Source organism: Rhinolophus ferrumequinum, chromosome X (genome assembly GCF_004115265.2).
Source record: "Rhinolophus ferrumequinum isolate MPI-CBG mRhiFer1 chromosome X, mRhiFer1_v1.p, whole genome shotgun sequence".
Taxonomy (NCBI): Eukaryota; Metazoa; Chordata; class Mammalia; order Chiroptera; family Rhinolophidae; genus Rhinolophus; species Rhinolophus ferrumequinum.
This window is the reverse complement of record NC_046284.1, coordinates 100,347,788-100,374,852: the sequence shown is the minus strand read 5'-3', so window position 1 is coordinate 100,374,852 and position 27,065 is coordinate 100,347,788. Positions and strand designations below refer to the sequence as shown.

Sequence of the window (27,065 nt, the reverse complement as noted above, 5' to 3'; positions counted from 1 at the left end):
CACATTAGGCACAAACCTTCTATTTTTTTTCTACTGTCTAGAAAAAGCCTTTTATTTATTCTATTCTCCTTTACGTGGGGTCAAATCACTTCTACATTCTCATAGCACTCTATGCTTTCCTTTGCACCACTTGCCACAATTTTGGTAGCTAATAATAAGATTTTTTAAAAAAATTCCTTCTTTACATATAGAAAAGAAATTATGTAGCTTTCTATAGCTCGCTTCTCAGTCCTGGCTTCATTTTCCTTTTTATGCTAGTATATAGTTTAGGAATTCTTTCAGCAAGAATCTATATGTAAGAATTTCTCTTTGGTTTTGTTTGTCTGAAAATATTTGTATTTCTGAAAATACTTTGTTTTCATTCTCAAATCACAGTTTACGGGATATGTGAAAATTTGCCCAGCACTTGAAGGTATTATTCCACTCTCTTGTAACATCTCTTGCTGATGAAAAGTCTGCTGTCAATTTTGTCACCCTGTAGGTATTGTCTTTTGTCCTCAGTAGCTTTATGATACCTCCCTGATCACTGAGGTTCTGAGTTTCATTCCGACCCAGCTAGCTGTGAACTAGTTTTTATGTATTCCAGACTGGTTGAGCTTTATTCAAATTGAGGACTCATATAAATTGAAATGTCTTCAATTTTGTTAAATGCCGGTCATTTATATGAAATATTGTCTCTTCCTCAGGCACTCTGCTTTCTCAATCTGACATGTGTTTGAGCTATTTATTCTATTCTTTACATCTTCCAGTATTTTCAGCAAATCAGAATTGTCCTCAGCGTCTTTCAATCAATACATTCTTTTCTCTTCTATAATGAACCCATTATTGAAAAAGTTATTTAAGTTATTATTTTAATAACTGTACTTTCATTTCTAGACTTTCTATTTTTCAAATCTTCCTGTTCACTATTCAAAATGGACTGCCCTGTTTTGATTCAAAGACTTCCATTCCATTCTTGAAAAAATGTTTTGAATGTTAGAAAACACATTTTAATGTCCTTTTCTGTCTTCTTATTTTGAAACTCTTCAGGTTTACATTCTCCTTTTATTTTTATCATCTGTTAATGTCACTCGTGAGAAGACTCTTTTTCATACCCATTGTAATTTTAGTCTGTGAGCTTATTTTGCATAGGAGTTCCACACGAGCCCTGGGTTGGGGTGGTACCTTCATTGTACAATTTTGTGGTCACATTTACTTAGGCTCTTTGAGGTTAACTGTCAAATGCTACAATTAAACATAATAAAAATTATGCCTAATTTTCCACTATGGAATTTTCAAAACATTTTTCCTTATCTATTTCTTTACTTTTTTTGCAGAAGATAATAATTCAGACAGAGTTCTACTGACAAGTTTATGGAGAATTATGCCTTCAGTGGTAAGATCACCAGCGTTGCATGAAATTTCCTGCAAATATTTCATGACACTAGATAAAACCACCTGTCCAACGATCATAGAATCTAATTTGTAATTTACATTAAACAAAATAGATCTCTGTCATAACATACTAAGCCTATGGTACATACTGAGCCTACTTTTCTTAATTGCCTTATAAAGATATAAAATTTTAAAACGAATCTCTTTTCCAACGTTAACTTATATACACGAGAAAGCAAAAAAATCGATTTGCTGAGCCCCTATAATTAATCAGGTGTTTTACAAATATCGCCATATTTAATTACCACATGCATCCCTGTCCCCATTGTAGAAATGAGGGAAATCAGGCTGAGAGAGATTTCCCCATGGTCACACAGCCAGCAGATGGTCACTGGGGTTCACTGTAGGGAGTGGTCTTTTTTCTGTTCATTTCAGGGAGTGGTCTTTTTTCTAGACCACACTGCTACTATAAAACATCCTGCAGAAAAATTCCTTAAGTTCAGTTTATTTGGTCTTCACTGAGCAGTCAGGTCTCTAAAGCCAACTGGAACTATAATACAAATGTCTTGTACTCCTAACTAGAGCACAGGCTTCAATATGCTGAATACCTGAAGAAAACTGTACCTGCTTTCCCCCAGTCTGTTTTCCATCCTTTGTGGTCTCCAGGTTTGCCCTGAGGACCATGATTTGCAGATACTCTCTACTCTGCTTTGCTCTGTGCTCCTATCTGGCCCAGGGCTGCCTCATGGCTCCTTCAGACTGAGTTGCTGGCTTTTTCTGAGGCCTTTCCTATTGCCACATATAGCTCTGACATGAACACCGGCCCCAAAGTGCATTAATTTTACACAGCTTAGCCCATTTCTGAGTCTTTATTTCTGAAATAAGAAAAATGAATTCCTCCTTTTTAAACCCAGCTCTCACACGTTAAGCACTTTACAGTTTGCCTACAATCTTGACTTGCCACTGTGAAGATACAAAAGACTAACTGAAAATCAAGAAGTCTAAATAACGCCTAAGGTTTATATGTAGAGAGAACAGAGGGACATTTGAGAGAAAGATGAGAGAAACAGAGAAGGGGGATGCAGAGGGAGGTAAGAAATTTGGAAGGTATGACTAGCTGTGCTACATCAGGGCCATTGTACGATTATCCCAAATATAACTTTCAGTTAAGCTGTTTGCTTGTGGGTATCTCAAATGACCTCATCACAAAATAATTGGGAAGATGATTTTAACCACTGCACATGTGAAATCAGTTTGTTAATATATGTTAGTAACTGGTGGAATATAAAGATACATCTTGGATATATCTATCAATCATCTATCATCTTTTAGGTCTAAGGGAAATCCAAAGTCAAATATAATTGTAATATTAAATTGATTATTCTTCACACATATTGTTATTGCTTCTATTATCATGGAAAATCAACAATTAGTGTAAAAATCTCCCCCCACTCCCCAGCACTTTCTGAATTTTGAATATTTCAGATAAAAAACCAAGAAGAAATTGTTTGTGGGAAAAATGTATCTTAGTATTTTATCATAAGTTACTTTTAAAATAATATACTGGTTTACATACCCTTTCTTTATTTCACCAATCATTATTTTATTATGTTCTACAAACATTGTTGAAAGCCTATTATGTGTAATTACATAATGGCATTTTAAGTGGGTATTTTATGGGGGTTTTTGATCCCGTGTCTATTTAACTATAAAGTGTAAATAACCTACCTTGATTAGGTTGTAAAAATTTTAGTCCTGCACATAAAGTATGACAAGATTTGGGGGAAATTAGAATTGAGAAATCGGTTACTAGTCAGATAATTCAAAGCAAAGGATTTTTTTCCTGAATGGTTTATTAAATCAAGGCAAAAATATTGTACGTGACTTTTCCTTATGGTTGTCTTAATCTTTCAATTCATTTTGCATCCACAGACACAGGCTTTCTGTTAATGTAAGCTTGAGTGATTTATAGCATATTATGTTCACAATATCTAATATGAAGAATAATAGGCTGAGATGTGCTATCAGCTGGAATTGGACTTCAAATGCAATATAATTTAAATACACCTTATATTACTTCTTCCAATTTCTCAGAAAATTCAGCTTCTATTAAACCTTAGAGTATTCGAGTTCGTAGAAAACAGTGTATTCATGGATTTCTCTACATGAAAAAGGAATTCACAATAATATGAAGTATAGTTTCCCTTGGTTAATATGCAGCATTAACAAGATTATATGCTTATAAAATATAGTTATATTCATTGTACTACACATAGTTTAAAGTATACACCCCGTATTAAATGGAATCAACAATATCACCTAAGAAATTCCCAAAAAAGTCTCATCTATGGGTTGAAACAAATGAAACTGTCAGTTACATACTAGGTCAAAAATGGCTGACTGTTGGTTTCTTGTTCTTCTAACTAACACAATTCATGATAGAGCCTTATTTTCCACATTCTGTGTGACATCCTGGTTTTGTGAAGAGCACTATCATTGCATAATTACAGAGCGGTGACCATTCTTCTTTACGATTTCTCAGAATGGAAACAAGATCATGTATCTCTTAGAAAATCCCTATGATTTATACCCTACGTATTACAAATAAAGAGCTAAGAACAACCTTATCATTATCGATCACCGTTTTAAAGAGAGAATCATAGAATTCCCAGCCAGTTGTTTGAAAGAAGAGTAGTCGTTCCTTTTTCTTTAGGTTTGCAATATTTGAGTAGTCACAATATTTGATATATTTTTTGATATGTTTTTCAATTTGCTATCAATTATCAACCATCTTACTAGGCATCCAGTTCTTCTAAGAAACCTTTTAACCCATTAAGTAGCTAAGCCAGGTATAAGGACTAACCTATTATTCTTGCAGTCAATTAAGGGTTTATGCAAGTTGATATAAGAAGATGAATCACGAAAGATTTGTTATTTACCATGTATACATTAAAAAGTAAAAGTAGCATGAGATGACCTCAGGAAAGCAATACATATTTTTGGATTAGACAGTGAAATAAAGTAAATGTATGATAAATTGACAAATTCACATTGCCAATGTTATGGAAAAAATGATGTGGCAAAAAATTAAGAAGTATTTTTCATTTTTGATAAGGGGGCTGCTACCTATGACCTGTTAGTTTATTATAGTTTTAATATGAAAAATTAACCACTAGTGTTACAGAAGCCCAAAGTGAGGGGAAACTACTCACTTTCAGAATGCATATTAGAAGTTTGAAATTGCACCCAGTTTTTGTTTTCTTTCTGTTAGTAGGCCTCTGTTTAATTAGAGCAGTAGTTGCAAACACATACGTGGGTTTGCCAGTAACAACTCACAATTTGTGCAAAGTTGAGTCTTCGAAACTGAGCAAATTTGCTCTCAATTTCCCTCCAGCGATTGCTGAGCTGGATCTGAGTTGGCTCCACTGCCATTGCGGCCCCATCCTCAGACAAGCCCTCAGCTTGCCTACGCACTGCATTCAGCTCCTCTTTCTTCTTCTGCAATTCCCGATCAATTTCCTATTGAGCAAAACCAATACAGGGCCCAGGGCAGTTAGCTAACCACATCAACCAACCTGCAAGCAGCACATACTTCTCTCAGAAATTTTATAGGCTCTTGTCATTTTATTTTCATTTTTCATAATTTACAAATATGGAAGCCATCACTGTCATCTTCACCCAAGAATCCAAACGTTATTTCAGTTATCCTTTGAATGCTCAGTTTCAGATATTCGAATTAAGAAAATATTTAAATTGATCTAACATTTTTCTTTCTTCTCAATTCCTCTGGTGTCTTGGGGGTTGACCCAAATTGGAGTGACTACTTTTTATTTACTTGGGACCATCCATATAGAATATAATTTAGAGGGTAAATGAATGAGTTATTTCCTTTTTATAAAGTTTTGAGGAACTCAACAGAGAATGAAGCAAAATAAAAAGTGTAAAATAATAACAGAAAAAAATCTTCAGACAATATGCAAATAAATCTAGAGAGATGTGACACTGATGTGTGAAGATGTTCTGATGAAATGAATGTGCTAACATGAGAAAGAAGCCGTCCATATACCGATAAGTCATTTGTTCATCTGGAACAAAGATACACAAAGTCAATCACAATTTTACCAGAAAACGCATGACATTTCTTAATTCATTGTACATTGTCTAAAAATAAAACAGTTGATTCATTCAACATTCTATCAATCAAAAAACACTGAATACATTTACTAGAACAAAACGCAATACAAGGAAATACATTAAATCAAAGAGAACGCTTATAGAGGAAACCACCACGTCAACATTTTAAATATGACCCACATAGGCTAAGTTAAAGAAATGAAAGGGTAGCAAAAACTCTACTATTGACATTCTAAAACAACATTACCTTTATTTTCCTTTCATCTTGGGGTTCAGGTAGGCTGGCTAATTTTTTTTCAATGTCATCCAAGCATTTCAGGAGGTCATCAGCCTGCCTCTTGTACTGATACCACTGATGAGAAATTTCTAGAGCCTTTTTTCTTCTTTGAGACCTCAAATCCTGTTCATGGTGCAGATATTATTAAAACATCAATATATATGTATAGCACACTTCTGGTTGTAGATATTTAAAAATAATCTGAGTCTCTCATCTTCTTGTACAACTTTGGTTAAGTTTACATTTACATGCTAAACATACAAACAGATGATTAATTATGTTTTTATGTGACAGGACCCGCATACATGAAGCTAAGAAACCTGAACAACCCACTGAAGATATTTTTTCTTGGCTTGTTTACACTTGTTTAGATATCCTGTTAAATTTAATTGTCAATTACATTATCATGTGATCTATTTGAAATAGTTTAATATAGGAATACTTTTGAGCTAACTGGATACTTGCACAAACTTAATGAGTTTGTATTTGACTTTTAAAATAGGTAAAAAAAAAAAAAAAAGAATTCCAAAATTTATATCTTAAAGCCCTGGGGTTCATAAACAAAATTTTAAGTTTATGCAGCCAAGTAACTACATTCACGGTCTTAGAAATAAATCCCTGTAAAAAGTTTCATGGACCATTAATAGTTTATGATTAGAAATATAAAGTCACCTTACTTATCATATAAATTGTTTCAAGCTATATATGTAGAAGTGTGAAAATTGTATTTCTGTTAGTGTACATGAAAATGACAATTTAAATGTTATAAAAATAGTTTTTCTTTCAAGGCTTATACAGCCAATTTTTTCTTAATACTATACCAAATCATGCTCCTACTGCAAGATAATGCATATTTTCTAAAGAAACGGGATAGGACATGGTATCCAATCAACCTGATGTGACTGATTTAATAAATCAACAGATGGGGGCAGGAATTAACCAGCGTGTGCCTTACAATGTCTTCCCTGATCAACAGAATTTGTTGAAATGCCATTTTATGGTAACACACGGAAACGTAAGAGCTCAGAATACAGCTTTCATTTCTTCAGAGCAGTAGCAATTAGGGCTTCATGTACAGATTTAACTGGAGGAAAAGAAAATAATGAATATCAAAGACCTATTGAAATATTCATTGCATTAGAAAGTTTTGACCTTCTCTGAAATATTCCAGAAGGACCAGAATCGGAGCCACTGGGCAGGTTAACACCATTACTGAATTGTGGTGTGGTCTGGTTTGGCAAGTGGAGGAGATTTTCATTAATTGCTTTTAGCATATATTTGCAATAATGATTTCCTTCTCCATTTTGCTTCAAATTGGGGATGTAAAATTTACTGCAGTGTACATTTTTAGTTGAATTTCTAAACCTCCTGTGGAGGTAATAAACGCCTGGGATGATGAGCCAGATGGAATGCTGCTTTTTTCAAAGGTACCAAGATACAGCCACGAAGGAGAGTTGAGCAGTGCCTTATTCATGACACAACTCACATCTCTGCCAAGAGAAAGGGCTTGTGGTCATAAAATCTGAAATTCCTTTTATTTCCTAAGCACAAGGTGATGTGTACTGTGTAAAGGTACTTAGAGACATTATATAGGTTTCTTTACAGGTATGCCAGATAACCATTAAACACTGCTTTTCAGTAGGACACATATCATCATAGGACCACTGTAGAAGTTTCTGAAAGCTTGGTCACCGCTGGAAGTGTGTGAAATACGCAGCTCTCTGCTTTTCTGAGCACATTATGGCTTGTTCTTGCATTCCCTCGAGGAATAGACCTTTTATATTTACTATATTTATCAGCAGTTACCTTCAGAACACCTGCTGGCCAATTAGACTTTCCTTGTGGATTCCTTGCAGGCACAATATTGTGTAATTACATTCTCAGCAGTGTTTATTTGGTTGTCTGGCTATATGGGAAATGGTTTTATACTCTTATTTGCATATAGAAAGCAGATTGCATTCACCTACTAGGTGGGTCCACCTACATAGCTACACAGCTCTAAGAGACTGATTTACAATGAAAAGCTCGGCCATTAACAGTATTAGAAAATCAGCCATGCAAGCAAATAGTGAGTATTGCAAAGCACATTAAAAAAAAGTTATTCCACAAAACTCTTCAGGTGTCTAGTCTCAGCTCAAGAACTTCCTAGATATTACTATAGAAAAATCAATACTTTATTCTGTCCTTCCTGCACAAATCCAGATGAATCCCATAGGTACGTGAAGCAATATACTACCACTGGTTAATATGAAAGTACCAGTTCTTCAAGGACACTAAAATTATTTTTGAGGATTTCTATGTAAATGAAAGTAGATTCTTGTCGTTGCTTAATTAGCTGCAAAGAGTGACTCTCTTAAAGGCAAAATGAAATTAATTGGAAAAAATCAAGTAGAATCCCAGTCCTCATTAAACAAATATTAGGTTACCAAAAAATTGGACTTACTCTAAATAAAATCACTAAAATACAGGAAGCAGAAAGTCTAAAAAATGTAGATTGGTTATTTTGGCAATTAAGCAGGGTTTTCAAGACAAATGTAAAAATAGCTTATAAAAATAAACGAGATTAGAAAAGTAAATGTGTAAGTACTATAAATGATGCATTTTATTATCTTTTGATTACTACTCAGAAAAATTTGTCTAAGCAAAAATACTCAAAATCTGTAAGCAACACATCTTTCAAAATCAAAGACACCACTCAAAAATGTTAAATAAAGCACACACATTCAACAGAAAAAAATGTATTTCTGGTGACTAAGACTCTTAAGCAGATTTTATTTATGCACAATATATTTTACCCTACATATGAAAAGAAACCACAGGCAAGGTATATTATAATGTTAGCTCTAATACCTTGAGAGCATTATGTTTTGTCTGTAACAGCTGCTGTTTTATCTTTATTTCCTCTCGCTTTCTCTCATCTGTGATTCTTTGTTGTAAGTTGTCTCCTCTTTGCAACAATTCTTTTACAGTACCCTCATTGTCTTCACTCTGATTAAAAACAACAAGTACAGTCTTCATTTTGGTTTTTAAAAAGCTGTACATCGTTAACAGAGATAATAAAACATGTTATTTAAACACACACAGAAAATCCAATTTAAAACTTTCAGGGAGTGTTCTTGTAAGATACTGTGCTCACAGTTTTTCTTTTACATGTTTCACTTTAACTTTTAAAAGAAGTAAGTTTCCTTCTGTCAGGCTCAAAAGGACATACTTGATAAGGGGCATATATAGGAATATGGAGAACTAAGGTACTTCATCATTTCAGACAAGTCCTGAATTGCTGTGAAAGCATTCATTTGGCTTTGATTTTCAGTATATTTCTAGAAATTAAAAAAAGTTGGGACAAGTACACTAAACTTGATATTTATAATGTTAACTAATCCATATAAGAATATGGATGTGGATGTGTGAGTGTGAGATGGCAACAGACCTTACAATTTTAACACACTCCTAAGTGAAAATATTTTGTTTTAAATTTACATTAATTTCTATCTAGTGACCTCTACTTTAAATAAACTACATGCCCAAATTTAGGACAAATATTAGGGCATGAGTAAAAAATGATGTGCTAAATTGCTGGCAAATGTTGCAAATAATTTCAAAAATATGTCATATGTGCATGTTATTTTTCAATAAATTAGCATTAAAAGATGGATTCGAAAAATGGCTTTTACATTTTCAATATGCACTTTGCTTTTTTAGACTATAAAAATATTTTCATTTTATGTATTTTGAATTAAAATGATTTGAATAAGTGCTGGTCTAATACACTAGCATATGTGACAATGTGATTTTTCATGTCGACTTTCTTATCTGTTTCAACTCAATATATAAAAACTTTCTATCAAGGAGGTTCACCTTGCAGTGGTACCCAAGGTACTCTCATGAGCTCAGAATAACAACTATCAGACAACTGTTAAAAAATCATATGTGTCTGTGTGTGTGTGTGTGTGTTTATAACTATTCATGGTATTAGATGCTACACATTTAAATCTATAATGCCTATTTAAAACTTTTACCACACAACTGAGGGACTGTTCACTTTTTAGAATAAATGGGACTTTCATCTGAGATTTGTCAGTTCCTAGTCTAATGAAATAGTATAACATAGACACATATATGTATAGCATGTCAAAGACCTGACTCATTTTAATGTGTCTTTAAAAAGCTGTACTATTTCCTAGGACTGAGGACAAAAACATAAAGAAACAAAAAACCCCACATCGCTTCTTTCCTTGCACCAGGTGAAAGCTATTGGGCATAGATGGTGATCAGCCCCAGAGAGGTAAGCAGCACTCTTTTTCACCTCGGTGCCCTCTGGTTTCTTCTTTGACAGGAAATAGAGGTAGCTGTAACTCAGCATCTCGGAAAGCCTCTTCTTTTCTTTCTTTCCAGGAGCTGAGATGTCAAGGCCACCAAACCCCGGACACGGGGCGTACTGACTCAAGCAGCTCCAGGAAGTCAGAACTGATACCAGTGGGAACTAAGATTGGTGGGAATAGTTCTCCTATGGCCTCATATGCCTATTACTTTAAATTTATGTATCGCCTTTTGATGTCATTTTCAGGCATTGTCTGAGAAGTCTCTAGCACTGAGACATGTCTGAGACGTTTCTAACACAATATATGGAAAGCTTAAGAATGCCATATAGGTTGATGGCTGTGGAAGAAGAGAAAGGAAATTGTGAAAAGGAGGTGGACAGAGAAAAAGTCAGTGTAAAGGGATGTGATGCCGAAATATTCAAGCCAGAGAGAAATATAAAAGATATTTTGAAATTAATCAGGGTTCAATGACAGTGTTATGAGTTTGGGAATAGCCCGCATGGTTACATTTCTTTACTCCCCATGAAATAAGCAGCATAAGTTTATACGTATTTTAGACATACACTGTACTATTTACACAACTTTTTGGTAAAACCACTTGTGGTAAACTTTTATAAACATTGTTTATATTATGTGTAATTGTCCCTTCTCTGAAAAAAAAAATGCTTTATTACCAAAAACATGACTGACAAAAAAAAAAAAAAATCAGCCATCTATGATAGTTGAGTTTCTTATTAAATTTCTAGTTTATTTTCTGATTTGACTCTTTTTTTTTTCCCCATTACATTTTACGCTCTGAATTTGAAGAGAGTACAGGTCAAAGCAAAATTGCTGAGCTACTTATTAGCATCTGTAAGTACTCCTATATGACCATACCATACTACTTTGGCATTCATAATAAAAGCTCAACAAGAGTACTTTGCATTTGTAATCATTAAAATCACAAAATGTGCAAGGAATGTCCCAAAAATTTAGTTGGAGACTTGAGTTATTTAATTTCTTTCCAAATATTTAAGTCAATTTCACTCCTAGTTCATTCACACTTTTATCACAACCAATTTACCATATCTTTATTGAAGTCTTCCTCTTTCAGATTCACCCCCTGCTGAATTTCAGCCTCCAGTGGTTCAAGCAATTTTTGTATATCTGAGTTAAACTGCTCCAATTCCTTCAAAGGAATGGAGGCCTAAAAAAAAAGATAGTGCTAATTTAAATCAAAATTACTTTTTATTAGGAACATAAACCAAAAAATACATTTGTTCAACCTCCTGTTGCTAAAATAATGACATGCATTATGTTTCCTTATTATATTTTATGAAAGTTTTGCAATACAACTGGGAAAGGATCTGAGGATGCAAATAAAGACGAACGTTTAACATCATCAGAGCCAGACACATATGCAAGACAGTGCAATTCATCATTGTGTTTTTTCAACAAAAGTCAACTTCCATATATTTGACTCGGCTAATTGTTAATATTCTAAAGTTGAATTTGATCTTATTTTAAATATTCTGATATAAATATCATTTGGGTAAATACGCCTTATCAGAAATTGCCTCATTCATCAAATAACAGTAAACTTAGGTGGAAACGCAGAACTGTCTCCTTATCCTCAACAAAACTACATGGCAATCTGCTCAGATATTTCAAATGACATTTGCAGCATGGAGAAATTCACAGGCATGCTCTCATACGACAAACAAGGTCATTAGATTGCCTTAGAAATGCTTTCTTTGGTGGCACAAAAATTTCAAATGAATGAAACAAAAATATGTCGCATGAAAGATCTGAATGTTTTCCAACCTTACAATTATCAGTTTCTTTATTTTTGAAATTCATGGCTACAGTCTCGAAAAACTTTAAAAGACCTTGTTTTTCTAAAGACACCACTTAACGAGGAGTGATGAATGATAATGTACAGAAAATCAAATATACATGTAAAAGAGTAGGCAATATTGATTTATTAAAGTTCAAACAGTTAATAAAATAAGTATTTATTCTATTCATCTGTGCCCACTTTGCATTGAAACATGAGAACATATTTGCTACCTGATAGCTTTTGAAAACTCATAGATGACATATAGAAATCAAGTTCTTGTCTTATAGAAGTAAACATTTTCTGTTTGTCAAACCAATCCAGGGACTGCATCCATCAAGTTTGGTCCCCACCTACTCTTCCCCATCACATCCCCAGTCATAGCCTTCCTCTTTCCTTATTAGACAGCATCACCTAGAGCACAATAAGGATAAGTATTCAAGGATAAAACACGTATCTAAAGGTATTTCGTTTCTGATGAAAGAGTGAATAATCAAATGCTATTTACCGGGACATGACTGTCATGTGCAATATGAATAAACACTTTTTTTTCTAGGCAATTCTACACATGCCAGAGAGAATCCATGGATGCTTTGTTCAAGTGACTTATTTTCAGTACTAGTTTTAAATCCTAATGATCATTTGTAATTTGAAACATCGTATTTTAAATATACTTAAAGGATGTTTCGGTGTCTGTATCATTAACATATTTCTATACTTTTAAACCATATCTTGTTCAAAGTATTGTAAAAGTAAAAAGATTAACAGCTTTAAGGATCATAACTACACAAGATAAATACGGTGGTATTTTATGTTATTGAATTGTTCTTCGCATTTGCTAATATGTAGTAAGAGCAACTATACTGTTCTACTTGGTTTTGTGAACATGTGATGATAAATAATATTTAAAATAACTTTTCTTGAGTACTTGGATGTCAAAAATAACATGGATCCATTTGTTATACTTCTACACCTGCTTCCTCTCTTAGCTCATCTTCTCTCTATATTCTCAAACACAATGGTTTCAAAGGTTCAGAACTTGGGCCTCCATACCTCTTTTTCAGTTCTCTTTCCCTAAAATTGTATGATCTTTCAACACTTAACCATAACTTTCATCATATCTCACAAGTATTCATCTCTTGCTGTGACCTCATTTTCGGTTGGTCTAGATTCTCCAAGAGCCAGCTGATTTCTCACTTGAAATTCAACATGTCTAGGAATGAGCTCATTATCTTTCTGCCAGACTTGCTTGCAACACTAACTTCCCACATTCTGTCCATAGACAACCATTTTTCTCACTCAGGTTTCAAACATGCACTGTGTCATTTTTCAACTCCTCACCCTGAAATCTCGTAAACATCAAATAATCGTCAATGCATTCACCATGATCCACTTGCTTTCTATTTCCAGAGATACCGTCTCTTCTAGTCCTCACATGGGAGCTAAGGCAATAATGTCCTTACATGGTTATAATCTCCTTCCCACCTCACCAGTTCTATCCTATGCACCGGGATCAGGTCAATATATTTCCAAAGCATGGCTTTCATTACACTATTTCTCTGCTCCAAAAGTACAAGTAGAATATACGTCCAAACTCCGGCATGATAGTCAAGGCTTCCCGTAATTTTGCCGCAAGAACCTTTTCAGCCTTTTAGGAGCACTCCGAATATCGACCTTCCTTGCAGGTATATTGGTGAGCTCCTGTATCCCTCCCTCAAGGCCCTCGTAATGCTTCAAATCTGTCATAGAGCCAAAGCGCGTAAAGGAGAATGTCTAGATTGAATCTGAGTTCCACCATGTACTAACTGAGGGACCCAGGACGTTATTTGTCCTCTTTGAGCCTCAGTTTATTTGTAACATAAGAATAAGAAGGGTATCTACCGCATAGGGTTGTTATAAAGATCAAATATGTTAGAATGTTGTCTGATATACCATAAACGCTCAGTAAATATTGATTATTATTTTCTCTCAGAACCTATGCATGCATCTGACATAGAATAAGTGCTCTATAAATATTGGCTCTTATTGTTTCCTCTCAAAATCAGAGCCATCCATTGGCTCAGTTCAAGTCTTTCCTCTCTTGAGAACATACAGTTTATAAAGGAGAAAATAAATGCTTGTTGACATGGTGTTTTTATTTTACCAAGGTATTTGACAAGCTCATGAAATTCTAATGGTGAACGCAGAGAAATTGAGACTACAGTTTAGTAAAGTTGTGTCATTCTGAACAAAAAAAAAATCGTTAATTAATCTGCATCAATGTAGAGAGAGGGTGGTCTCGAGGAGGATACCAAAGGGCTTTGAACTGTTCTGCCCTGTGTAGTATTTTCACCAGACATTATTTGGAAACACAAAAAGCATGTATTAAAAAAAACACACACAAAAAAACGCAGAGTAAAACGAATGAGTTCCATGAACACCTCATGAAGATGATGAATTTGTCTGTCTTTTTCAACCTCCAGTCATTCCTGGTACACATTATACACTCATAAATGAATTATTTTTTTAATTTAAATATAGTTGGTAGACAATATTACATTAGTTATATTAGTTTCAGGTGTACAATATAGTGATTTCCTGAAAAACTAAGTAAATACAAATAAACATTTCAAGGAGCTCCTGAATGATCTAGAATGTGAAATAACACAATTTCTATTGTATAAAATTGCAAAGACTTGACTTGACAAGCACTGCATGTGTGGATATATATTGATTTCTGGCAAAATGCTAGTAACAGCATGATACTACCAGGAGCAAAAATAATCAGCAGATATGAATAGATTTTAAGAAACACTGCTACAAAATGAATAACTGATTATTCAAGCAAGATAATGCAAACTTAGATTTCATTAGTAAGTAGTATGCGTAGGGTCCAGCTTTCCTGATACAAGACTACGATGCATTTGTTAAAAAGGTTATTATGCATGTTAGGGATTTGAATTATTCTGTGTGGTTCCAAAGTGAACAACCAGAATCAATGCATAGGAATTTGGAGCCTGAATTTCCATCTAATATAGGAACAATTGATTAGTGTTGCAAACTTTTTTTCTTTTAAAAGCAATAATTTTAAAGTAGTGAGTTTCTCACTGCTGAAAGTATACAAGCAGAGGCAGAATGATTATGTATTAGGGTACATGTTAGAAATGAAACACTTTTCACATGAACACTTCCCTAAAATTTGATCAACTTACAGCAAATTCTCTCCTCTGAATTCAAAAGGTTTTATTTATGTATAGCAGTGCAGTTAAATAGAAATATAATACAAGTCACATATGTAATTTTAAATGTTCTATTTGCCGTATTAAAAAATAAAAATGGAATTTTAATAATATACTTTACTTCACCAATATGCCCAAAATAAGATCATATAAAACTCTATTCAATATAAGATTATTAATAAAATGTTTCTTTTTAACATTTTAAAAAGATTTAAAACATTTACTTTTTCATATTAACACTTCAAAACCCAATGTGTGTTTTATATTTAGAGCACATCTTAATTTGAGTAGCCACATTTTAAATATCCCATAGCCATAAGTGGTTTGTGGCTACCTTATTGGACAGTACAGACTGACAATAACTATTATAACCATGACACTGAAAAGAACCAATAGTTTATTATTAGCTTGAAATATGTCACAGGAGTAATATCTTACTAACAATAGTCAAAATGCTGATGTTTTGTTTGGTAAATTATAGTGGATTTAGATAATGCTTATAATGACCATTTCATTCACTTGCATTCAGATACGTTTTCTGAGAGGAATTTTCAGGAAGCCATCGGGGATAGGAAAATTTATGGAAATGGGTTTGACATGTTCTATCAGAAGTCTATTCCTCATTTATGTGTAATCTGTGGCTGCGTTGCAGTATCCCTTACACATTTGAATATAATGTTAGTTGACTTCCAAGGGTTTATGCTTTGTCTCACAAGTAGACTTTTAATCCTTGAAGTTGGGAATATATTGTATACTACTCTGCATTTTTCATAAGAAATATAACTCTTTTCTTTTATACAGAAAAGGTACTTATTATATCAATTACTAATTGTAGAAAATCCAATATAGTAATTGAATTAACCAGTGACCAATTTTTTAAAACCAAAATAACCACAACTACTTAAACCAATCATTTTCGCTATGCTATTGCCCTATCAGATCAGCCATTTGACATCCATGTGATTAATAAACACTCTGTTCAGACACAAGAAGCTGGGAAAATGTAATGCCTTCCTTACGAGTCACCGGTTCACCGTTAGGTCATGACAATTCTAATATGGAAGGCACTTTCCTGACCAATTACATTTTACATGTCATTCCATGGTCTTCACTGTCTTTCTACTCTGGAATTCTTATGAAACCAATTATAAAATTGGTTATAAAAGAAATGCATATAAGCAAGAATCTATAACTTAATAGTTCAGTCTTGAGTCACCCAACTTTAAAACATATAAAATATATAATATCTGCCTCTTCAATTCAGAATTATAAATTATTTAAAGTTGAAAGCAATGGTAGATAAATCATCTTAATTATCGTGTGAATTACTCCTATTGACTTTAAAGAAAATACATGACCACAGAAGAAGTAAAATCACAATTAAATCACAGTGTTAGCGCACAAAAGATAGGTTTTAGAATACACAGAGAATAGTCAAACAAAAGTTATAACGTCATAGGATGAAGTACAAACCAGGCATAGGTTCTGCACAAATTTTTACTTACCTTTTTATCTTAAGAGGTTTAGCATGACTGTGTATTCATACAAAATACAAGTAAAGTAAAACATAGGGAAGTTTAATAAAGAGATAGATAAACGGACACAAAAGAAAGAAGAGACAGAGAAACTGAGAAAGACAACACTTTTTTTTCCTTGATTTTTTTAATGTTGTTTCAGATTGCTGAACAGCTATGAATTGTGCTTTGCTGTATGATTTAGGATTAATGAAGTTTAAGGCTTTGTTAAAATTTTAGCATTAAAAGGTGACTTATATAACAAGTTAACAAACAATAACAGACTGATAAAAGCAAAATCAATTACAAATTGATTCATCGTATATTGGAAGCATTCAAAATTACTCAGATACACTTTATCACTTTTAAAATGTAAGCTTTCTTTTGGTTAAATATTACTTCCAACGTGCATAGATACACTAACATAATAATGACTGTGTTTACACAGACAGTAAAGTAAACATTTGTTAATATGGAATATGTAATCTCAGTAATCATGATAAATGGCCACTACATTCAAATTACACTAAAGTCTAAATTAAAAATAAATAATCCAAGTGCTACAGACTGGTTTATAATAGTTTCAAATCAATCAGCCTCCTCTTTCCATTCTGCAGCTTTGAAAATTTATTTATTATTACAATATTGGTATAGAAAAAAATAAAATAAGAAGAGTTCATGGAAACTGAAATGAATAAAGTTTCAAGGACCAGTAACATCCTATAATACAGAAAAGACATACCACTGATATGATATGAAGTTATTAAAATCAAAATATATGGAGAGGAAAGAAAACTTACGAAGAGAAATAAGCATATTGAAAACATCTATCTAGAACAAAGATAATCAGAAAAGATAGTTTATAGATTTATTTATTAACTCATTTTAAATTCATTAAGAGCAAATGCCAAGAAATATAAGAAATGATACTTAAAAACAAATTTAACTTGTAATAGTGACATTTCATTGGTTGCATTTTGATGTTAGTAAGGTATCAGTTTATCTTTGATCCTCTGAGAATGAACATGTAAAAATGTGATAACTTCCCAAATTTGTGAGGCTTAATTAAAGGACATTACCCAATACATGCTTATTGGTTTTGCATTGATGAGACTGAGTCCATGCTCATACTTTTCAGAATTGGATACAAAATACATTGATCGGTTAGGATATATACTGGTGGTTCAAATATCAGACCACTTTTTTTTAAGTAGAACTTGAATATGTTTCTAATTCATGATTACATGAGTTTAGTAGTAGCAATGAAATGGGAGAGGAAAGGATTTAACTGTAAAATATAAAGGGAGAAAGATGAATTAAAAGCAAAACATAATATTTTGGACAACTCTTTCTTTTCTTTTCTCTCTCTTTCTCCCTCCCTTCCTCCCTTCTTCTCTCATTTCTGTTTTTGTTCAATTCTTTTGGATTTCAATACAAAGAAGTGTGCTCAAGTCACTGTGTTTTAAGTGAAATTAGACATGTTGGTCTGACGTATGCCAGACCAACAAATATCTGATGACATAAATAGAGGTAATAAAGCATGCAGAGTCCGCATGTTGGAATGGACAAAGCAATTAAATGTGATCTAACATCGTCTGAGAAGGCTATCGAACTGCGAGAACTTGGGCAACTCACTAGCTCTCTCACAGCACCCTATAAATATTTGAAAGTCTCTGGTTCAAGGAATGATTACTTTTGCATCAGTTGACTGACTGGAGGAATAATTTTCCTTTTTAAAGGCTCCCCATCAGGAATCACCATAGAGCTTTAATCATTTTAAATGTCATGCTAATAAGACCCAGTTAGTTCTAACAAATGGCATTGCTCACCAAACTCATTTAATATCTACTACGAAAATATTTTACAAAAAGGCTTTGTTATCAAAGGTTCAACAGAATTAACCTTGTGATAGGGAGAACAATTTCAAATGTGGGGGGGGGGAACGTTAATATAAAAATTCTGTTGCTAAGTTAATTTCATATTTATTTCAGTGAAATAAAATTAGCAGGGCATAGTATTGCATAGTTTGAGTATTAATTTGTTATTATGACTTGAGGATTTTAGCTATAATTATTAAACATTCAACACTCTAAATTTAAATTATGCAATACCTATAGATATTTACCCAACTGTTCATGTATGCTTTTAGTTATAATTTGTAGAAAATTTTATTTAAAAATATATTTATATAATAAGATTAACTGTACCAATTAATAGATCCTGTTCTCTTCTATCAGAGAAAGTGTTAAATTATAAATAGACTACAAAAGGGAAAAAAGATCAACATATTTATATTGATAAAGGTAATTGTTGAAAGTTAGGTTTTAGTTAAAATTTTCAAATCCAATTAATCTTATTTTGACCTTCTAGGTCACATTGATAAGATGCATTGTTTCCCACTGATGTTTAGGAGAGCCAAGATACTTTTCTAAACTATTGTTAAAGTATTCACACATTACTTTTCACATATAAAACCACTATTTAAGATAGATTAGACCCAACCGTGTGTTTTCTTTTTCCCTGATATATATGCTACATTAAATGGGAAAGTCACTGGCTTTCTCATAGCTACATAAATATCTGAAGGTATCTAGTTCAAAAGATGATTTCCTTTTGATCTACTAACACTGACTGGCGGTCAAAATCTTGACAATAAAACTATGAATATTTACATATATGATGCCAGATTGTCCAAATCTCAACAATTTTAAGACCTATATGGAAATTAAAATATGGTATATAATATCCAATGGCAAATGAATCTTAATAAAGAATTGAAGACATAGAAAACAAGTTCACCTTTCTTCTGGTCAGTACAAATTACAGGGCCAATAATTTACCATTTCAGTTCCATAGAAAAGTGAAGTGTTTCTAAATCTCTAGAAGAAAACACAATCTAACTAAGCAAATTATGTATATAAGTTTCATAATATTTTGTAACAAAGTTATTGCCTATATTAATAGGATATAGCTAGAAAAAGACTGTTTAGTTAACGTTCTTTTGAAACTAAGTATTACAATGTGACAAATATATCTTGATGCGTATTTTATTCTTGAAACTCAGATGCAGACTTTCATACTCAACTAGTCTTGAATCCTGAGCCATTTTTCAGTTTATCATCTTCTTCGGCCCCATATGTCATAATTGAACTCTTGGCTAGTTCTCAATATCTCTAGACCAGGGGTTCTCAAAGTATGATCCCTAGATCATTAGCCTCTATATCATCTGGAAACTTGCTAGAAATGCAAATGATTAGACCCCACCCAAGGCTTACTGAGTCATAATATGGGCAGGGGGGGAGGGGCAGCAATTTGTGTCTGAACAATTCCTCCACCCGGTACACAAAGGTTTGAGAGTCACTGCTCCCGACTGTCACTTATTTTCCATTCCCATAGATATCTGTTTATTTGAGGTACTCACTGTGTCTCATCTAGACTATTGCTATGGCTTCCAAATCGGTTTCTCTACTTCCCATCATTATTCAGTTGAATTCTCTTCACAACCACTGTTGGACTAATCTTTTGATAGTGCATGAAAAAAGCCATCAAGAACTCCTCATTGCCTACTGAATTAAGCATAAACTATTAGCCTGGCTGCCATGACCCCTCCACACTGTGTCTAATCATCCTTTTCAGGCCTATCATGCACAACTAAAGCTTCATGCTCCATGCTCTATATTCTGTAAGCAAACTGAACTTACTCTCCTTTGAACACACTTGAGCTTTTTCAGAGGTTTACGAGGAATTGTTATCTTCTCTGTGTTTCTAGAGTGGCTGCTAAATTCACTCAGCATACACTCATTCTCAGCCCATTATCCATGAACATATCTTGTTCTGCCATTAAACAGTAAGCTCCTTGCATCCATCACATCTTACCTTGTGGTGTAGGTACCACAGTACCCAACACTGTGACCTGAAATTGTACCATAGTTGGTAAGAGTTCATTCAGATTGCTCCCTTTCCCCAACCTTTCCTTCATTAATTCTTGAAGTTCTACCTCAAATATCATCTCTCCCAAATTGCTGACTCCCTTCTCCATTTATCTTCTTAGAAGATGGAAAAAGTTAGAGCTGCTGTAAGCAACAGGACTAAGTAGTCAGTTTATTTTTGCCTTTCAGTATTCCTTTCTACATTTCTGTCCCCTATCACTTTCTTTTCCTGACAGTATCCGTTTCCCCACCACCATGCTGTGCCAACCTGTTCAGATGGCCTAAATCAGAAGGAGTTGAGACATGGTGTCTTTCCCCATTGATTCCATCGACTTTACCCCGGGTTCTGAAATTATCACTGATTAATTTTTATAATTCTGACCCTCCCCATTAAAACTGCCATTTCTCAAACTGATTTCACATAGATTAGGAGAGATTAATCTTTCTCGAAGCCATCAGATACTACAGATTCACCTAAATGAAATGGGAAGAAGTAGCATTTCATGTATTTTAAGGACAGTATTTGGGGCAAGCAGGACTTCCTTAAACTGGTCCACTTGATAATCTGTAAAGCTGGTCCTTGCAATGGAAATAGTAGATATGTATTCTTGGTCCCAGCCCATTCCCGCAGAGGCCAGAAAGAAATCAGCTCCTCCTCCATCTCTTTTCCCCATCAATTTCTGTTTCAACGCTCAAAAGTTGGCCATTCAAGTCTAATGTATATAATAATGGCAATAATTCTTGCTATTAAATAATGATATTTTACCATTTTATAGCTATATCATAATTTATAGATTTTATAATGTATGCTTTGACATATCTTACGTCATTTGGTTCTCACCACAGTCGAGGTTAAAATATGACAGGGATCATCTTACTACTTTTCTAGATCAAAATGAGGCTCTGAAAGGCAAAGGGTCACATCTGAGATCACACTCAAAGTAAGTGTTTGTGCTGTGAAGAACTTTTCTCTTCTCACCATATTGCTCATTTATAGTTACAATTACCACTGCAGAGAGCTGCATCTGATGGACGAGTTCTCGGCCAATCAAATGCGAGGATCCCAATTCTCACTGCTTTCTGGATTTTGGAATTTCTTGCCATGGACAGTCTTTGCAGGAGACAGAAACTTTGTATTCTCCACCATATAGTGAATGCAGGCATTGTTAGTGAGTTTTCAGAATAAATTTTTCCTCTATTGAACTGCTCTTTCTAGTTGACCTTTAAAAGGATCCTGAAATTACTTCTCATACCAAGTCTATGTTCTACCCATATGCATCCCCAACCTACTTTTATTTGTTTAGCACCACAGGTTTTCTCCTAGGTTATCCTCCTGAGTGAAATCTACCCATAAACTCAACCATAAGATGGTCATATTCCAACCCAATCTTACCTTGCAGAAGCCCTAATATAATAGGAACTTGACTTTTCAATCAAAGGACACCTCCGAGAATTCTACTTCTCCCAGAATTACCCTACTCCATAAGCAAACACACATTCAAGTCATTATTTAAATTCCTTACGGTGTCAACAAAAGATGACTGAACTATCTAATTTTAGAACTATCAAGAATTAATCTAATTAGTTCTAATTTTAACTAATCTAAGCCAGAAATTTTACACCATGTTCTATAGACACAACGTGTAGCCCCTGAACCCCATCAGAGGAAGGAGAAAGATAAAAGAGGCAGAAATCCCGCCTTCCAGTAAGTCTACTGTTATCCATTTCATACATGCTGTTCTACATAACAACTCATTTTTTTTGGAGGGGGGAGAGTTCTCCTTTGAAAAACTACTAATCTAGTTCAACTCCCAATCTTACAAACACTAAAATGAAATTTCAGAGAAATCACACATTCTGCCTAATGCTAACCAAGTTAAGCCTAGAATTCAGTCTTCTATGTCCATTTCTCTTCTTACTATATGAAGTAGCTGCTGGGACAACCTCATCATTAATTGGACATCTCCATAAAGGTGTACTAGTGTTATACACATTCTAGGATTGCAATAAATATTTAAGGTCGTGTTTGTAAACAGATATTTTTTTAAGCAAGTATCATTTACATCTTTGTATAGTCTCACACTCATTAGCATAATGGATACTCACTGTCACTAGTTGATCAAATGAATAAATAAGCAAAATGTCAGCAATGCTTTATCTCCATGTTTTTGGTTTCATTGTGATGATACAACATAATTATCTCTTCAAAACCCCCAGACGGGGTCACTATTGCGTACCATCATCTTTATTAATTTAGAGAAAAAGGAATACTTTAAAAATTAAAACTGTGATTGTCTTGTCAATTAATATATATATAACTGAAAATATTGATTTAAAATCTCTTATGCCTTTCTTCAGTAAGGAAAACAAGAGAAGTGCGTACAGTGACTGGCATAAGGAAATATGTCTGAAAATATACTGATAAATTCGTGCAGAATATATACAGAAAATTCACAAACTTCTCCCAGCCATGCTAAACCTATCCACTTCTGTGGTGCAGGATGATTCTCACTTTTCAATATCTATGAGTCACAATCTTGTGACATAATTTATCTCAATCTACTGTTGAAAGAATAAAGAAAATAATACCTCCATTTTCTCTTAAATATTCCATAGCTTAGTGACATACAGATATATATATATATAATATATACATACAATATATATTATATATATTAAGAATACAACTTAGCAATGAACTATTAGCATTTCTTTTTTTAGATGAATGAAATAACCTTCAGTTGTTTAGATATTAGACACTCTAATGATATCTCCAGAAGTCAAACAGTTGTCTTTTTAAACAGCAGAGTAAATACTTACAAAAATCAACTATGCTCCGAAAATAAAATTTCAGAGGCTGTCAGATATTTTTCAGGTGAAATTCACTTACTTAAAATAATAAATGCATAGAACTAACTAGTTAACTTAAATATTACAAAGAAGAAGTAATGAAATAAAGTAAGCTAATACCTTTTTGTTTTGGGAAGGTGAGTTTCAAAGGGTAACTATGTTTCATGTGCATTAAGTACTTACAATTCATATCACATATCTATATATTTTAGAAATTCTTTTAAATATGCACTATTATATTAACAGTGATACAGTGAATGCTTTAGAAAATGCAGCAATTGTAAATCATGCTGTTACTAAGTGTCCATATTTATCAAAATAATTTTTAAAGGCATTCTCCTATTTTTCCAGGAATCAATACTTACCTGACAAATTACATCATATTTTCTCACAAATATTTCAATGTTTTTCTCATTTAAGATTATTACTAGCAATTATCTCTATATGTAAATACACACATTTCTTTTACATACATTTCTTTTTGTATTTGAAAGCATATCATATGTATTGAAAAATGTGTCAAACTACATTTTATAAATTTTGGAGCAATTCTTTGCATTCTGACATTCCCCCAAAGAGATAGAGTTCTATAATACCGTATTTATATATAAATATCTGCATGCTACTTATTAGATATGATTTTGTCTTCATTCAATGTTACACAAATATAAAGGTCTATCATGCAAAAGTTCCATATCCCCTGGGTCTTCATTAAATTGAGTAAATATAAAGAGACACAAAAAAAATTACAAAAATTAGGATTCATAAGCTTTGCAATCATTTGTTTTCATGGCTGGAGCATATCATTATAGCCTAATGGATTTTGTCATAGTTAAGTATTGGCAACTAGCAAGGGCAAGTTCAATACACACACATACACACAAAGGCACAGCCATTAAGGAGGTACAAACAACCTAGATCATGCAGGAGATACACAAGGCCTCATTTGGGAGATGTCGTCCATATTATACACAAGCAATATTATATTTGGCAAAATACGTCAATAGCGTTTTCTTTAGAGGGATGTATTTTGTGCTTTTTGTTGTTGACCTGCAGCATGCGATTTGTTACTTCGCTGTAGGTTACCCCTGAAAGTACATATGTAAACCAGTGTAGGATGCAATGCTAGAATAGCTGTGGCATGAGAAAAAAAATGACCGAGAGGGAAGAAGGGAGAGAGGGAGGGAGGGAGGGGGAGGGGGAGGGGGAGGGGGAGAGAGAGGGAGAGGGAGAGGAAGAGAGATATCCCATGAGATTCAGTGGTAAAATTTCCTTAAATACATTTTGGCCTTCATTTTACTTTTGAAAACCTTGCTGTGGGGGTTGTGTGCCCCCTTCAGAGAACTGCGCAACCTTCGCAAGAGATCATTTATCACTAGTTTCCACCTTGGAGCAGGTCTTCCTACCTTTCCAGTCTTAATTCTGTGAGAAATGGCTGCAAATCGATGGTTGAGCTCTGAGATTTTGGGCTCTACTATTTTCCTGCAGTGGTCGCCACGGTTTGCAATCAAGTTTGCTGCTTGGTCACGCGTGGAGTCCACCTTTGGGCGCATGTCATTCATTTCAGCCTTTAGACGCTATATTCCGTGAGCAAGAGACAGGGCTTGAAGTTAGTAATTCAGTGGAAGTTGCAAGACAGTGAGAGAGCCAGAGAGGGAGAGACAGCACATGCAGAGGAATACAGAGGGAGGAAAAATGCCAACTTCCATAAAATAGTGGAGTAAGAATGTGTGTGATCTCAGGAAACCAGTTGGCTGTCCTTCTTTAAGTCTGATCTGGGTTTATTTAAAGTATCTACTTAGTCTGAGGAAGGATACGGGATGTTTTCCTGACTTCCCTATGTCACCTGCAACAATCATCATATTTTATATTTAGTCTTATTTTACCTTTACTAAATTTCATAGCTGTGGAAGAACAACCTTAATATATGCTCAAGAAGGAAGGTAGCTGAAGAACAATTTTCTATTCCTTCCTGGAAGTTTAGCATACCCTGTCGTTCATCATATTGAATGCCATGGGGGGAGAGGGATGGATTTTCTAACACATTCTGTGTCACAGACAGAGGGACTGCAGTAGGTTCTGCCTGGCACAAGGGGTTGGAGAGAGTGCAAGAAAAACAGTGCAGTTCCTATTAGTCCAAGGACCTTGAAGTAATACCACCATTACATAACATTCCTTAACTAACACATCAAGGGCAAAGGGTGAGCAAAATAAGCTACAGACACTCGGGTAAATATGTTTTGGGGGCATAGTCTGAAACACATTTACAGATTTTCCTTCAAAATTGCAATCCTTGGTAAATATCAACTGCATAAAAAGAAATGAATGAATCGTATAGACAGAACCAATAATTGTTCATTGTTCTTTAAATAGTAACCCACTAGTCAAATAAAATTATTGAAAATTTCAGCAAAACAAAATAAGGAATCATTAATTTAAATGAGATTTGGTAAAATTCAACTCTTCTTACTTAATTGATACAGAGGGCATCAAATAAAGAGACTATAGCATCAGTAAGATATATTTGCACATTATGCCTCATACCCTTTACAAGAGTCATTTTTTAAAATGATTGAGTTACCCTTCCTTTGAAAAAGATGCGTTACGATGCCCTAATAATTAGTTTCAACACAAAAAGAGAACAAAAAGCCATGTTTACTTTACATACAGTTAAAAATTTAAAAAATCAGTTTTATATAAGCTCAGTTACTGATAAGATTTGTTACTGATAAGATTTGGGCATTGCGTAGGCAAAATGTCCAGATGACTGGATTTCACGTGTTTAATCAGATGGGCTGTGAATGATGCCAGGAAACTGATCTTTGTGTTACATACAAGAACGTAGTGCTATTATTAAAATGAGCAGAATTTGCAAGATGACACCCAAATAAATCCTGAAATCCCTTTCTCATCTGAATTTAAGCTGCATATAATTAGCTGAGAGGTAGATATGGACAGATATCCAGATTATAGAACTCGTCAACATCATTAACTCCTATTTGAGTTAAGAAAATAGAGGGAAGGAGGGACAGCAGGGAGGAAGGGGAGGCGGGAGGGAGGGAAGGAGGGAGGGAGAGAAGAAGACAGAGAGGCAGAATTTTTCACTCTTATTAAGAAGTCCTTGGTATCTTTTAGGACAAACATGATTGAGATAACTGTTGTGCAGTTTGAAAATTACTTTTTGTAATATTTTATTTGCTACCTTAAGCATGTCTTCTTTTTGCTGGGGTTTCTTTTTCTCAGATTCATCCAAAAGTGCATCAGCATGAATGATCCAGTTTGTGATGTGATCCACATTCTGGTCAAAGGTTTCCATGTGTTTCTGGTATTCCTTAATTTTACAGAAACATACCGTGATGTATTACTGGTTAGATAATATCGTTTCAAAATGTGTCCTACTTTCTACAACTTTAGAAGACAAAAACTCAGTATCATTCAAATTACTTTTAGGGGTAATGTCCGTATGGAATAAAGCACAAACATGGAAAATATATTAAAATATAGATATTAAATTAAGATTCAGCATTTATGTAGAGTCGAGGAATTTACAGACACAAATATTATCATTGACTGCTTATGTATTTCCTTTCACATGATGGAGAGGAGTTGAAAATCTTCCAGCCTCTTCTCT

General features: G+C 33.9%; 1 protein-coding gene across 6 annotated transcripts in view; it reads right to left on the bottom strand.

Moving 5' to 3' along the window:
- The window catches only part of DMD (dystrophin), a 2,143,628-nt gene that overhangs the window by 1,210,292 nt on the left and 906,271 nt on the right, over positions 1-27,065 (bottom strand). For all 6 annotated transcript variants that reach the window (XM_033109718.1, XM_033109734.1, XM_033109713.1 and 3 more), the window contains exons 36-41: positions 26,637-26,765; positions 24,841-25,011; positions 11,171-11,293; positions 8,636-8,773; positions 5,756-5,908; positions 4,711-4,893 (exon numbers count right to left, since the gene is read on the bottom strand). In XM_033109718.1, coding sequence (XP_032965609.1) covers positions 4,711-4,893; positions 5,756-5,908; positions 8,636-8,773; positions 11,171-11,293; positions 24,841-25,011; positions 26,637-26,765 — 897 coding nt within the window. The remainder of the gene's footprint in view (positions 1-4,710; positions 4,894-5,755; positions 5,909-8,635; positions 8,774-11,170; positions 11,294-24,840; positions 25,012-26,636; positions 26,766-27,065) is intronic.